The sequence below is a fragment of the Trichechus manatus genome, unplaced genomic scaffold, assembly GCF_000243295.1.
Source record: "Trichechus manatus latirostris isolate Lorelei unplaced genomic scaffold, TriManLat1.0 scaffold00044, whole genome shotgun sequence".
NCBI lineage: Eukaryota > Metazoa > Chordata > Mammalia > Sirenia > Trichechidae > Trichechus > Trichechus manatus.
This window is the reverse complement of record NW_004443980.1, coordinates 14,206,621-14,220,652: the sequence shown is the minus strand read 5'-3', so window position 1 is coordinate 14,220,652 and position 14,032 is coordinate 14,206,621. Positions and strand designations below refer to the sequence as shown.

At 38.1% G+C, this 14,032-nt stretch overlaps 1 protein-coding gene across 4 annotated transcripts in view; it reads right to left on the bottom strand.

The window, feature by feature from the left end:
* Positions 1-14,032, bottom strand: part of VWA8 (von Willebrand factor A domain containing 8) — a 468,389-nt gene that overhangs the window by 313,364 nt on the left and 140,993 nt on the right. For all 4 annotated transcript variants that reach the window (XR_002824147.1, XM_004376614.1, XM_023731623.1 and 1 more), the window contains exons 13-14: positions 8,693-8,853; positions 6,700-6,813 (exon numbers count right to left, since the gene is read on the bottom strand). Coding sequence is in view for 3 of the 4 variants with exons in the window: in XM_004376614.1 (XP_004376671.1) it covers positions 6,700-6,813; positions 8,693-8,853 (275 nt within the window). In the remaining variant the exon portion in view is untranslated. The remainder of the gene's footprint in view (positions 1-6,699; positions 6,814-8,692; positions 8,854-14,032) is intronic.

Here is a 14,032-nt window from a genome sequence, read left to right as displayed (position 1 = left end):
AGGGCATAATGGAATCCATAATGCACCTTCAAGGATTGAATCAGTCATTGACTATGCATTAAGGCCCCAGTCGTACATATACAGCTGAGGCCCCGATAACTATTATAAACGACCATGGACTTTAGAGCTTCCTTTTGAGCTTTTGGATTGATGATGCATGAAGGAGGAGTGGCACGTCTCTGAGGACATGAAGCTCCCTCCCAAAAACTTCTCCCAGACCTCGCCTGTGCATCTGCTCGTGTATACCCTTCTGTGGTTATATTATGAAGGTTATACTGAGTATACCCCTTTCCATGAGTTCTATGAGTCATTTCAGTGAATTATGGTACCCATCCAGGACAGTGAGGGCCAGCAGGACCTGGCAACTGCCTATTTGGCAGTTGATTAAAAAGACAGCTCTAACTTGTGAAGATCCCAGCCTTGGGTGGTTGGTGAACAGAAGGCTGTGCAGGCAGTCATTTTGTAAAGACCTAACTGTGGGTGGTTAGGGTTAGAGAGAGAGGAAATACCACATGTGTGGCTGTTCTCAGAGATGAAGAAGTGGGAAAGTGAGGATGTGAATTATCTTCGCATTTTGGGGATCGGCCTTGTGTCGATTATTATTAACGCAGTGACCTTGTTTGGAAATGAGCTCTTTGAAGATGTTATCAGTTAACATGACGCTATACTGGAGTAGGGTAGGTCCTAATCCAATCTGAGAGGTGTCCTTACAAATGAAGGGAAGTCACACAGAGAGACAGACAGGGCAAACACGGCCATGTGAAGATGCATCTACAAGCCAATGAACACCTGGGGCTACTAGAACTGGGAAAGACAAGAAAGGCTCTTCCCCTAGCGACTCTGGGAGGAACATGGCCATGTCAACACTCTGAATTCAGACTTCTAATCCCAGAACTGTGAGACAATAAATTTATCTTCTTTTAAGTTACTCAGTTTGTAGAATTTTGTTATGGCAGCCCTAGAAGAGTAATACACTGCCTAAGTGACTGACTCTATGGATTATCATTGTCATATCTGAGTTCAATCAAAGCATCCAATCGCTGTAGTTGGAACAAGAGTTATAAAGTCAACTCTCAGGATGTGTTACTCTGCAGATAAGTAGAAGTTGGTCTTGAAATCCTGATCCCCTAGAGGTAGGAGCTTTGTTGATTTGTGCAAGACTAAGGACGGCAGTTCGAATCCACGAGGCACTCCTTGGAAATCATATGGGGCGGTTCTACTCTGTCCTATAGGGTTGCTGTGAGTCAGAATTGACTCGATGGCAACAGGGGTTTATAGAAGCTGGCCTTTCTGCTAGGTAGCTACAACCAACATATACTCCTCCCTCAAATCCCGCCCCCCCAAACTTTCCCCTAAGCCCCCTCCTCTTAAAAAAAGCTTCCCTGTCATTCTACCTTTGACCTTTTTAACCTATCCCAAAAGGAAAAAAAGGATTAAGAGCTGAGTTTGTTGAAAGACTACAAGAAATAATAATCACTTTGAATCTCAGTTCTGTGATTAGGTACAGAAATGAAGAGATAGAAAATGTGGATCATGAGTTTCCAATTTGTAGTCCAAATGCTAATGCAAAGAGTGATATATTAGATATGGGCATAATGTAGGATCAACCCATGCTAGATAATGGGTCATATTACTTACAAAAACAACTCATAAAATAAATTAACTTCTTCAATGAGTATAAATTTCCTGCTTTTTATGCTGTGTTATGTCTTTTTAGCCAAGCTGCCAGCTCTTTATCCAATAAACACAGTCATGAAAGGAACACTTTCAACTGACTTAACCCTTTTAGGATCCATGGGATAGACGGTTGCCCTCCCACTTTTTCTAGCTCTCAGGTTTTGTGGGAAGCCACTTTCCCAATGACAGCACGTGCTATTGCAAGGCAGCATAAATGTTTAAAACCAAAAAAATGAGCATGTGCTGCAAATTACTGTTTCTATAGGGTATTGTATGAGCTTATGTGCATTTTTGGTAGGAAAAACAGAAAAATTTTATGTGGGAACACATGGCCCAATGGACTCTGGTAGAACACTGTGATTTTTGGGGTTCAAATTAGTGGGACAAAGTACCATCCCATTGCTCTCTGAGGGCAGGCTTATAAAAGAGTGCAAAAAAACAAAATCCATATACTACCTACCAAAAATTCAGACACACTCAATGATTCGGCATGCTTCCATTAATGAAAAAACATGGTATAAACAAAAAATTCAAAGCAGAAAATAAAAGGGTTTTGAAATGGCTAAAAGAAGAATCTAACCTATTACGATCCTGTTTTACGACCTGAAAGAAAACATACTTACTCTTAGAAAGACAAAAATGGGTTACAAAACTGAATAAAGATTCACCAGGAAAGGTAAAGAAATTTAACAATAATCCATATCATCAGAACGAAGTGGATTCTATAACATGATGACCTTTAACAACCAAAAAAAAAGATTAAAAAAACCATTTACAATCATAAAAAAATAGTGTTTTTCTCAAGTGAAAAAGAACAACAGTGAGAAGGAAAGGAATTGGGCTTTCAGTTGGTAGAAATGTTTTACACAAGATCGGAGAATCAACTATTAGAACATCTTGTCTCTGAAAAGTCAATGAAGTCCCAATATACTGACAGAACATAACAGAGAAAAGAAAAGGAAATTAGAGGTTCAGCCCAGGAGGTTCAACATTTAAATAAGGAAAGTTGCAGAAAGAGAGATCAGAGGAAATGAGGAAGTGGGGAGTGGAGGGAGAGCTACAGGGCAATATATGAGCTATAGGTATAAAGAGCAATCAATTTAGATTAGGTCTTCTCAGAATACACCATGGAAAAAGATGAAATTGATAGAATACCTTGTGTGCTTGAATGTGATGAGAGTTAGACAAGTGAAGTGTTTAGGATGAAAAAGTGATAACTACATAGAAAATAGTCACTTCCTCCTCTATGTTCCCATAGCACTTTTTACAAACCTCTGTGCTAACATTTGTCCTTGGGCGGTACAAATGGTTAGTGCTCGGTTACTAACCAAAAGGATGGCAATTCAAACCCACCCAGCAGCACCATGAAAGAAAGGTCTGGCAATCTGCTTCTATAAAGATTACAGCCAATAAAACCCTATGGAGTTCAGTTCTACTCTGCAACAACACGGGGTGGCCGTGAGTTGGAACTGACTCGACGGCAACAGGTTTGTTTTTTGTGTTTTACTCTAACATCTAAAAACTGCATCATAATTATTTATTTACATATCTGTCTCTCTTCATATGTAGGCAACTATTAACTTTAGGAAAAACAAAACATTATGAAAGAAAGGGAAAAAGAATTAAACTATACTAAATGGCTGGGCTATGGAGAGTCCTTATATTCTCATAATAATGTAAACATTGAATAGAGTTCTAAGCAAAACTATTACAGGTAGTCCCCAACTTAGGATGTATTCAAGTTATGACGAACCACACTTACGACCTTCATCCTCTTTTTCGTACACCTTATCGTTAGTAATATGTACTACATACAATGTTGCAGTACATAATTTGCTGGTATTTATCATTCTTAGACGTTCACTCACAGATGTCCGAGGTATGATTTACTGTTCAAAACAATGCCGTATAGCAGGCTATGAAAACTAAAAAAAAAGGTATTCAACTTACATCAGAACTGACTCAGGATGGAGTCATCAGAATGGAACCCTGTCATAAATCGGGCACTACCTGTATATAACTATTTAGGAAGGAAGAGAGATGGCAAGTGTGTATGGGTAGTGGGAAGTGGGATGGTGAAAGAGAGCTAAATCTTAACTTTCTATAATAAGAAATCAATAGATAACGCCAAATACTAAAAAATGAATGAAAGAATATCAATGAAAGCATATTGTTTAGTGGCATGGAAAGAAATACCAAAAGAATCGGTGAATGCATGTATATTCACCTATATAATAGAGCACATAGGAGGCGTAGTTATAGAGACTACTTAGACATAGGGATTGAACTACTGGACTTGAAGGCTGAAGACCATAGTTTCAGAGGAAATGTAGGTCAACTGGCTAAGCACAGTATACAAAGACACTGTTCTATATCCTACCCCTTGTGAGTAGCATCTGGGGTCTTAAAAGCTTGGGAGCAGCCATCTAAGAAGCAACTATTGGTCTCTTCCTGCCTGGAGCAAAGCAGAATGAAGGAAACCAAAGATTCAAGGAAGCAACTAGTCCAAAGGACTGATGGCCCACATGAACCACAGCCCCTTTTAACCTGAGACCAGAAGAACTAGATGGTGCCCAGCTAACACTACTGACCATTCTGACCAGGATCACAATCAAAGGTCCCATTTAGAACGAGTAAAAAATGCGGAACAAAATTCAACTTCCAAAAACAAAATACAGACTTACTCATCTGAAAGAGACTGGAGGAATCTCCAAGACTACTGCCCTAAGGCAATCTTCTAACTTGAAACTGAAGACACAGAGGCCACCTTTCAGCCAAATAATAAACAGGGCTATACAATAAACAACAAAACTGTGAAAAATGTGCTCCTTAGAACAATCAAGTATACAACACCACAAGGTCAACATTTGCCCAAAACCAAAGATGAGAAGGCAGGGAGGGACAGGGAAACCAGACTAATGGAGATGGGGAACTAAGGGAGGAAATGGGGAGAGTGCTGACACATTGCAGGGATTGCAAGCAATGTTAACGAACAATTAGTGCAAGAATCACTGACTGGAAAACTAATTTGCTATGTAAACTTTCACCTAAAGCACAATAAAATGTTTACTAAAAAAAAAAAAAGAATCAGCTAAGGACAGAAAGTGGTAGTCTTTGGGTTAGTGGGAAATGGGAGAGTGTCTTAGAACAGATGACAAGAGACTGGTATTTTTCTGGCTCCAAAAATTTCATGTATGTATAACATTGATAAAATTCAAACAGAAATAAAAAATAAAGGAAGGAAAACAAGCATTGTTACAGTCTCTCTCCAACTACTCAAAGTGACCTCTGGAGATAGAGATGAGCCTGGTCTGTAGTCATGGGAGAGACAAAAATCAATAACGATGATGATGGGAAACTTTGAGAAGGAAGTACTACTGGCCACTCTGAACCAAACCCTGAACATGATGCTCAGGGGCACTCTGTTCCTAAAAGTGTTTTCATTGTAAAACTGCCTGTGACCATTCGGAAGAACCTGGGTACTTTACACACAAGAGGGTTGTCATTTCCTAGACATTTGGCTAGAAGCACAATGCTTGCAATGTTCTAAGAGAAACTGACAGGGTGACCTGCTGAGAGCTATTGCCCAATTGCTTTGATTCACCTCCCCCAAAATATAAACAGTTCACTGACGGGTGATTCACATGCAAACAGTGTATAAAAGCTGAATGCTATAAACTGAAGGTATGAGACAGGTCTTTATAACTTGCCTCCCTAACAGTCAACTAGACCATTCCCTGGGCTCGAGGAGTTTGATAATGTGCACCTTAGAAGCATAACCAGCTGCGTAATCAAATGAATTTTTAATAACTTACAAAGGGATACTAAGGAATTTAACTTTTCTCCTCCACGAAAAAAATTCCAAGAAAAAGTTTAAACAAAACTCTGCTTAAACCATAAACACAATATGAAATATGCTTAATTATCTTTTATAGAATTTTAAGTTTTAAATATGGTAGGAAGACCTTGAGTGGGGGGAGGGGAAGCATCAATAAAGTCAGATTAAGTGACTAGGACTTCCCCAAGGTACCAATTTTAACTATGTTAGAATATCCATAGAAATGGAATGAGACTGTAAATAAATTATATTTGCTAAAATTCCTCTAAGGGAAAGTACACTATACAGCTGAAAGGAATACTTTCCCTCAATTTTTTATTTTGAAATTTTTCCAACCTATAGAAAATTTGAAAGAATAGAACAATCAACACTCATGTATCCTTTACCTCAGTTTTACCGATTGTTAAGATTTTACCACATTTTCTTTCTCTCTCACTTACTCTTTCTCTCTCCCACCCTCCTCTGTGCCCCACATGTGTATGTGGGGTGTGTGTGTGTGTTTGTATACAAATGCACATACACATACATACACTTTTTATCCTAAACCATTTGGAAGTAAGTTGTAGACATCTTTTTACTTCATCTCTTAAATACCTTAGCAGGCATCTCCTAAGAACAGGAATATTCTCCTTTATAACCACAATATCATTCAGATACTTAAGAAAATTAACATTAATTCAATAACACTATGTAATATATGTAGTCCATAAACTTTCCCAATTGTCCCAAAAGTGTCTTTTACAGCTGTTTTCAGATCCAAGATCCAATCACACACTGCAGTTGGTTGTCATGTCTCTGGAAGGAATGGTTAACTAAGCCACAAAGGGTAATCCAGCATCAGGTGGCATACTCCAGTTATAACTGATGGCATATAAGGAGAGTGGGCTCAGTTTTGGCCAAAGGAATAGAAAGTTCAGAGTCAAAACTGAACTGCTAGGGCAACAGAGGAGGGATTACCTTCTTAAAATTAATGTTCTTATAAACGTTTAAAGACTCATTTAAAAGCAAGGCCAAAAGTATGAAGTACATCTTGGACAGCAATCTCAAGTTTTAAGAAATGCCAAATTATTAGCATGCCTAGAATACCAACTTATTAAGCTATTCAGAGTTATCTCGACTTGACTCCAGGTGTAAAAAAGAAGGTACACTTAACAATCAGATGAGAGTAGCGTACCCAAGATTACCTCTCCCGTAGCTGCTCATCAGACACTTTCAGCTCCTCCTTTAAACGCATATACCTGTCTTCTCTCAGCAGCCTAGAGCCATCATAGAGGCTCAGCTCTCGATCATGGATTAACCTAGTGAGATAACGGGAAAGTCAGGAAACAAATCAATCAGATTTGAACACTGAAGTTCTTATAGGTGGAATCAGTCAGTTAGCATTTTAATTACGTCTATAATCGCTGGCAATTGAGTCTAACAATTGTGTCAGACGGAACTTTTGAAATTCCAAGTTGGCTAGTGGTGCTATACTTGGCAAAACTGTTAGTTCTTTACAGGAGGACAGCAGTCATGAACACTAGAAGTAGACAGGGAGGGAGGAGCTAGGAAGGGAAAGGAGAATGAAAAGAAACAGCTGAATGAGTGACTCGGGATAACCATGAGGTACATATTAATGAACAGGGCAGTTTGCCACACCAGATTTTACACCAACCACTAAGTCTCAAGATGCCCATGTTAGAACTGCCCCACACAATGCCCATTCTATTAACACTGAGGGGAAACTAAGTAATGTAGAGATTAGGAGCACGCACAGTGATGTGGGTCAGGCCTGGGTTCAAATCTAGCTCTGCACCTTACTAGCTAATTGACTGGAGAAGGGGGAGAGTTACTCTGTTACTCTCTCTATATATACTTTAATCTTTTATAAAATGAGTGTAATAATGTTAACCTGTGAAAATTAAACAGTTAATGTAAGGCAGATGCTTAATACAGTTGTTCTCAATCTTGGCTATACCTTAGAATCTCCTGGGAAGTGTTTAAAAATGCCAATGCTCAGCCATCACCCTGGACCAGTTACATTAGAATTTATGGACGTGAAGCCCAGGCATCAGTATTTTTAAACCTCCACCCCAGCAAGGTGATTCCGAGGCTGAGAGCCTGAGAACCACTGGCTCAGCACAATGCCCAGTACAGAGTAAGGAGTCAGTGGTAGCTGCTCCCATTACTACTACTTGGCCAAACAGGCAAGAGAAAGTCAGTAAAAAGCTGGAGGCAGGGGCATGTATATATCATTTTGTTTTGTGTCTGCACTTATGTTTGGGAGATAAAAATACTGTAAATCTATGGACTATTTATGGTAAATCACTGCAAGTTTATGGTTATTTTTAAATGCTCGCAAATCTAATCAGGATTAACACAATGTATTTGGAATCTTCAGTTATACTTGGTATCTATATCTTGTCAAGGACAACAACTTTGAATAGCTAGTTGGAGAAATGGTTTATTCTACTTAGGCAACATTTCTAGATAAGTCACAAATCAAATATCTGCAAGCTACAGAACCACGCATAACAGAAAATTATCAGTATCATTAATCTCCTAAAATAACACAGGATGGGGATATTTTCCTATGAAGGCTCTTAACATTAATTTTACAGAAGTTAGTTAGGAACATGGAGATAATTTTTCCCATAGAAAATGAAATAAGAAAATGATAGTTATATAAATGTTCAAGTTTGCAATCACAAAGTAAGGCTTTTTTTTAGCCTATTTAATAAAATATAGATAGGCAACTATTATACATTTTGTCCAAATAAACACATTTTCTCTCTCAGAAAAAAAAAAATAGACTCCAACAGGATCAACCAATAATGCAGATCCATGATCCATAAAGAGTTTGTAACACTGAAGCTGGGACTCTGACAAACTGCAGAAATTTAAGTTGTGTGCCTGTTCCTATAATCAGCAAATATAAAGTCTTTCAAAATTACTATTGAACATTTTTCTTTTTTCACCTGTTTCACACAGAACTTTGTTTGGCAGTGGCTTTCCCCAAAATGTTCATTATTCAAAGTTTTACTGTACTGTGTTTACAACAGTAAAAAAATGTACCATTCTCCTTGGGTATAAAATTACGAGTTTCAGGATCTATGTAACCCAGTTAAACAAAAAAAAGAGATTGAGAGAGTTACACGTCTACTGCCTAAGTGGGCGTTTTTGGTGACTCGTCCAAACCTTTGCAGTACAGCGAGTGTGCCAGTGTTGACCCGGTGAATGCCATCCAAGAGGACGAGTTTTCCTTGCAGAGCGGCATTTACAAGGGGCGAGGACCGCCAGGCAGTGTCTCCATTCGGGAGCGTGTACCTCTGCTGTAGCAGATCCCGTGCCGTCATATCCTGAAACCAATTCAACACCCACCAAAGAAAATGCAGGAATTAATGCTTAAGACAAGGACTGTAGCTTATTTAGCTTTACAGAGTTATACCTCCTTCTGATCACAACATTCCTTATAACAGCTGGGAAGTCATCTGCTCCAATCCACCAAAGAGAAAGATATTCAGAGAGGTTTTTGATCATTTGAGATTTTTTCCTATTAGTCACCCTCACAATATAGTAAAAGTGAGTTTTTGTTTTGTTTTTCCTTCTTTATATTTAGTAATCCCCCCCGCCTTTTAAAATGTTCATTTGGTATCTACACAGATGATTGTAGTATTTTCTACTTTAACTGAATTCAACTCAATCAGCTTCAGCCTTGCAGGGATCAAAATGTGCAGATTCCTTTTTAAGAATTAGAGCCATATAATCTCAAGGCAGAGGCACAGAGATGCTTATCAAAAATGTACAGTTGATGAGCTCTCCTGAGAAGCCACGCTGGGGACCATCACTTTAAATAGGTTTGATATTGGAGGAAACTGAGCAGGACAGTGCTATGGACTGAATTATGTCCCCAAAAAGTTATGTGCTGTAAATCCTAACCTCTATGCCTGTGATTGTAATCCCACTTGGGAAGGGGTTATCTTTGTTATGTTAATAAGGCAGGATCAGCATAGGGTGGATCTGGAGTCAATCTCTTTTGAGATACAAAAGAGATTAAACAAGCAAGTAGAGGAGAGATGGGGTAAAACAGATGCCAAGATACATGGAGATCTCCAAGGAGCCAGGAAGCAGAAGATGAAGAGACAAGGACCTTCCTCCAGAGCCGACAGAGATAGAAAGGCTTCCCCTACAGCCGGCACTCTGAATTCAGACTTCTAGCCTCCTAAACTGTGAGAAAATAAATTTCTGTTTTTTAAAGCCAGTCAGTTGTGGTGTTTCTATTACAGCAGCACTAGATAACTAAGACAGCAGTCATCAGATGAGGTACAGGAATGGACAAACAATAGCAGGGCGCTTAACAAGCAAATTTTTAAAGCACATACACAATGTACTAGCACTAAAATAGTGTAGACGATTTAAGCAAGCTATTAATAGTCGTAGCAATGTAAAAGTCTACCGACTATAAAAAAAATTAGGGCCCTATAATATGGATACGTTTTTCTTACATGTGTTAATGTTGAAGATGATAGCTTCTTTTCTGTTAATCAATTTCAGATACACTTTGTATTTCCAGCAAATAAAAATTAAATGCTTATAGATAATTTTACCCGAGAATTTAAAAATCCTTTGTAAATTCTCTGATACCCACTCCAAGTATTAAGTCGACAGAAAACTAATGAATTTGCCTCTCTTCACAATGGCAACAAATCTGTACTGGAGTGAGCATAAAAATGAAAATTGTTTCAATGTGCTCACTACCAAAAAAAGTACTGAATTAAGAAATACGGATAGGCTTATTTTGAATCATAAAGACACAGGAGAAACAACATTCAAACTCAGCAAGTTTCCATAGGCTTAAACGGCTGACTTTGGCACATTACCAAAAGTTGGCTTAACTTTTTAAATAATTTTAATTCTTCAACTATGAATCTTAAATTCTATGCAAACTATGTGAGCAGTATCATTCTATGCTGCCAATGACAGTCACAACAGCCAAGACTAAACTGAGACGGTCCATGGTGGCAACAACCCTGCGCTCATAGCCGTGCTACAGAACAGTAAGTGGATCGCTCTGCAAGCAAAATAGGACAAAACCAAAATGCATGTTTGTGGGCCGTTTTTATAATCAAAGTATAAAAAAAACAAAGTGTGTGTGTATATGTGTGCATGCATACATATAAAATCTTTTTAAAGTTAATATAAAAACAGGTAAATGTAAATAAAACCCTTGGTGATAATCATTCCAGAAAAATATTCAGTATAGAGTTGTATCGGATACAATAATAGAAAATAAAAGCAAAAGCAAACCAACAAACAGAAAACATGCTTTAGCACAGTGGTTCTAAATCAGATATCAGAAATAGGTCAGATACTTCTGGAATATACGTATGCTTGGGCCTTACCACCCTGAAGATTCTGATTCAAGAGGTCTGGGGTGGGGCTTACCACCTAATTTTTTATTAAAAATTCCATAGATATTCTGCTATGCTTGGCTAGTGGAAAACACTGCCTTAGAAAAGGGATATTAAGTTAGTGTGACTCTTTGTCTTATTTTAGTTATTTATATCCTTTCCTCGTTCTAATAGGACATAAGAGATCTTATAAGGATATACAAAATGCCCAAAATAGGATAAATTAAAAGTAAGATGAAGAAAATAAAGAAAAAAAAAGGGAAGAGTAGGCCTTATTTTGTTTAAGCACTCCTAAGAGGAGCCCTGGTGGCACGGTGGTTAAACGCTCACTGCTAACCCAAAGGTCAGCAGTTCAAACACACCCGCCGCTCCACGGGAGAAAGTTGTGGCAGTCTGCTTCTGACTGCGGCCTTGGAAACCCTACGGGGCAGTTCTATTCTACTCATATTCCCACTATGAGTGGAATCGACTTGACGGCAATGGGTTTTTGGTTATTGGTATTCAGAGAGGAGGTAGCCTGAGAAGGGCATTCTACCAATATCATATTTTAAAAATAAATGGATGGATGCCAATTTTGAAAGTATTTTGTTTCCTATAATTTGCCCAGCTCCAAACTGAAAACAGATGAGATTCTGGCCCAATTCAGCTCTGGAGTCTTTTGCTTGGGCCCAGTAAAAGGAGATGAGGAACGTGACTCTGGAATAAGAGGTTCAGATTCCTAAGGAGTTGAGGCTGCTGTTGTTAGGTGCCATTGAGGTGATTCTGCCTCACAGTGACCACATGGGACAGAGCAGAACTGCCTCATAGGGTTTTTTAGGCTGTAATCTTTATGGAAGTAAATCACCAGATCTTTTCTCCCTCAGAGCTGCTGGGTCGGTTTGAACCACTAACCTTTTGGTTGGCAGCCGAGCACTTAACTGTTGCACCACTAGGCTCTTTAAGGAGTTAAGGCTACTAATTGATAGTTTGTTTCTTTTTTCTTTCAATTTACAGGGACAATTCCTGATTCTCATACCAACACATACTGAATTACCTTTCTCAGTACAAACCCACCAGCCTCTCCAAGGGAGGAAGATGTGGCAGTCTGCTTCCATAAAGATTACAGCCTTGAAAACCCTATGGAGCAGTTCTACTCTGTTCTATAGGGTCACTATGAGTCGGAATCAACTTGACAGCAGTGGGTTTAGTTTTGTTTGGGGCACAATAAGAAAAAGCACTATTTCAGGTGATCATGATTCCAAAGTACTTTTTTATCTTGCTGATTCACACAGTATCTATACCACCTGCCTCAATTAAGAAAGTAGACATTTACTAATAGAGATGATGAGAAAGACAACAGTACATTGGGATCTTCTTTTCAAACCTAGCAGCTGGAGACTCCCTTATATGTAATGAAGTGAAACTAAATGATTATTTATTTCTACACAACGAGCTGTAACAGATCAACAGAGCTCGACACTGTTGATGCTAGCCACAACTACGAACCAGAAATAAACTTCCTTTTTTCAATCTTCAGAGGGTTAAAAAATAGAAAATACTTGGCATTTCTTAGAAGACAAGCTCAGTTCAGTTTTATCACCTAAACTGTCTCCTACCATCATGACAAAAAAAGCCATTCTTCATTTCTAATGTATCTTTGCATCAAAATAAAAACCTTCCTAAGAAAGCATTCCTTTTAACAAAAGGTAACATAGGCTTTCATAATTAAGATTCTAGACTGAGGGATAAGATGAAAACTCCAGTTTTTCCTTAAAGAGCTACTTAGCCTTACTTTTCACAGTATTAGTTATACTCAGAAGTTATTTTCAATTGTGTGAAATTGATTTTCAATTACGTGAAAGTACAAGGACAACAACATAAAACTGAACCTTCAGGGACCTGGACTTAATCAAATCTAATTAGGAGAACCTTTCCAGCATAGTCTGAATGGGTCATTGATATGAATTAATTTCAAGTAATAGATTAATCTTTAAAACACAATAACAGCATTTTCAAGTGTTCCTGTTTACAGACTATTTTGTTTTTAGTACTGTCATGGACTGAATTGTGTCCCCAAAAGTATCTGTCAACTTAGATAGGTCATGATTTCCAGGATTGTATGACTGTCTACAATTTTATTATCTGATGTGATTTCCCTATGTGTTGTAAATTCTATCACTATGATGTAATAAGATGGATTAGCAGCAGTTATACTGATGAGATCTACCAGATTAGATAGTGTCTTAAGCCAGCCAATCTCTTTTGAGATATGAGGGAAGCAAGCAGAGAAACAGGGGGACGTCATATCATCAAGAAAGCAGTGCCAGGAGCAGAGTGCATCCTCTGGACCCAGGGTCCCTGCACTGAGAAGCTCCTAGTCCAGGGGAAATTGATGACAAGGACCTTCCTCCAGAGCCAACAGAAAGACAAAGACTTCCCCTGGAGCTAATGCCCTGAATTTGGACTTCTAGCCTAGCAGACTGTGAGAGAATAAACTTATCTTTCTTAAAGTCGTCCACTTGTGATATTGCTGTTATAGCAGCACTAGATAACCAAGACAAGTACCATGAAAATATTGTTTAATATTTTTATTTTAACATATACTATATCATGGTATTGTTAAAAATATATATCATTTCTTTATTCTTCCCACTTATACATACACCACATTTAGCAAGTAAAAAGGTAAAGTACATAAATACATACACACATGTATACACACACATACTTTTAAACATACACAATTTTGAAAACATCTGTATATATACATATATGTATATATGTGTATGTGTGTATATGTGTGTGTGTATTCCATATGTGCATTTCAAAAGCACACTGATAAAAATCAAGAATGATTACTGTCCCCATTTTTGCATATATTTTCCTTAGCCCTGAAACCTTTGAACTTAAGAAAATAAAAATAGCACCAATGATATCAGAGTCCGAACCATTTCCTCCTTCCGCGTTTCCTTTAAAAACCTTAAAATAACAGGACATGAAATCTAGTTCCTTTAGGACTACTATTGTCTGACCTCACCACTTCATCTTCATTCAGATCCCTGCAAAACATCCATATATCTCTTGAGAATCTATGTCATTTGGATGTTTTTTTTTTTTTGCAAAAGAGAAAACCTACTGAAAATAAAAA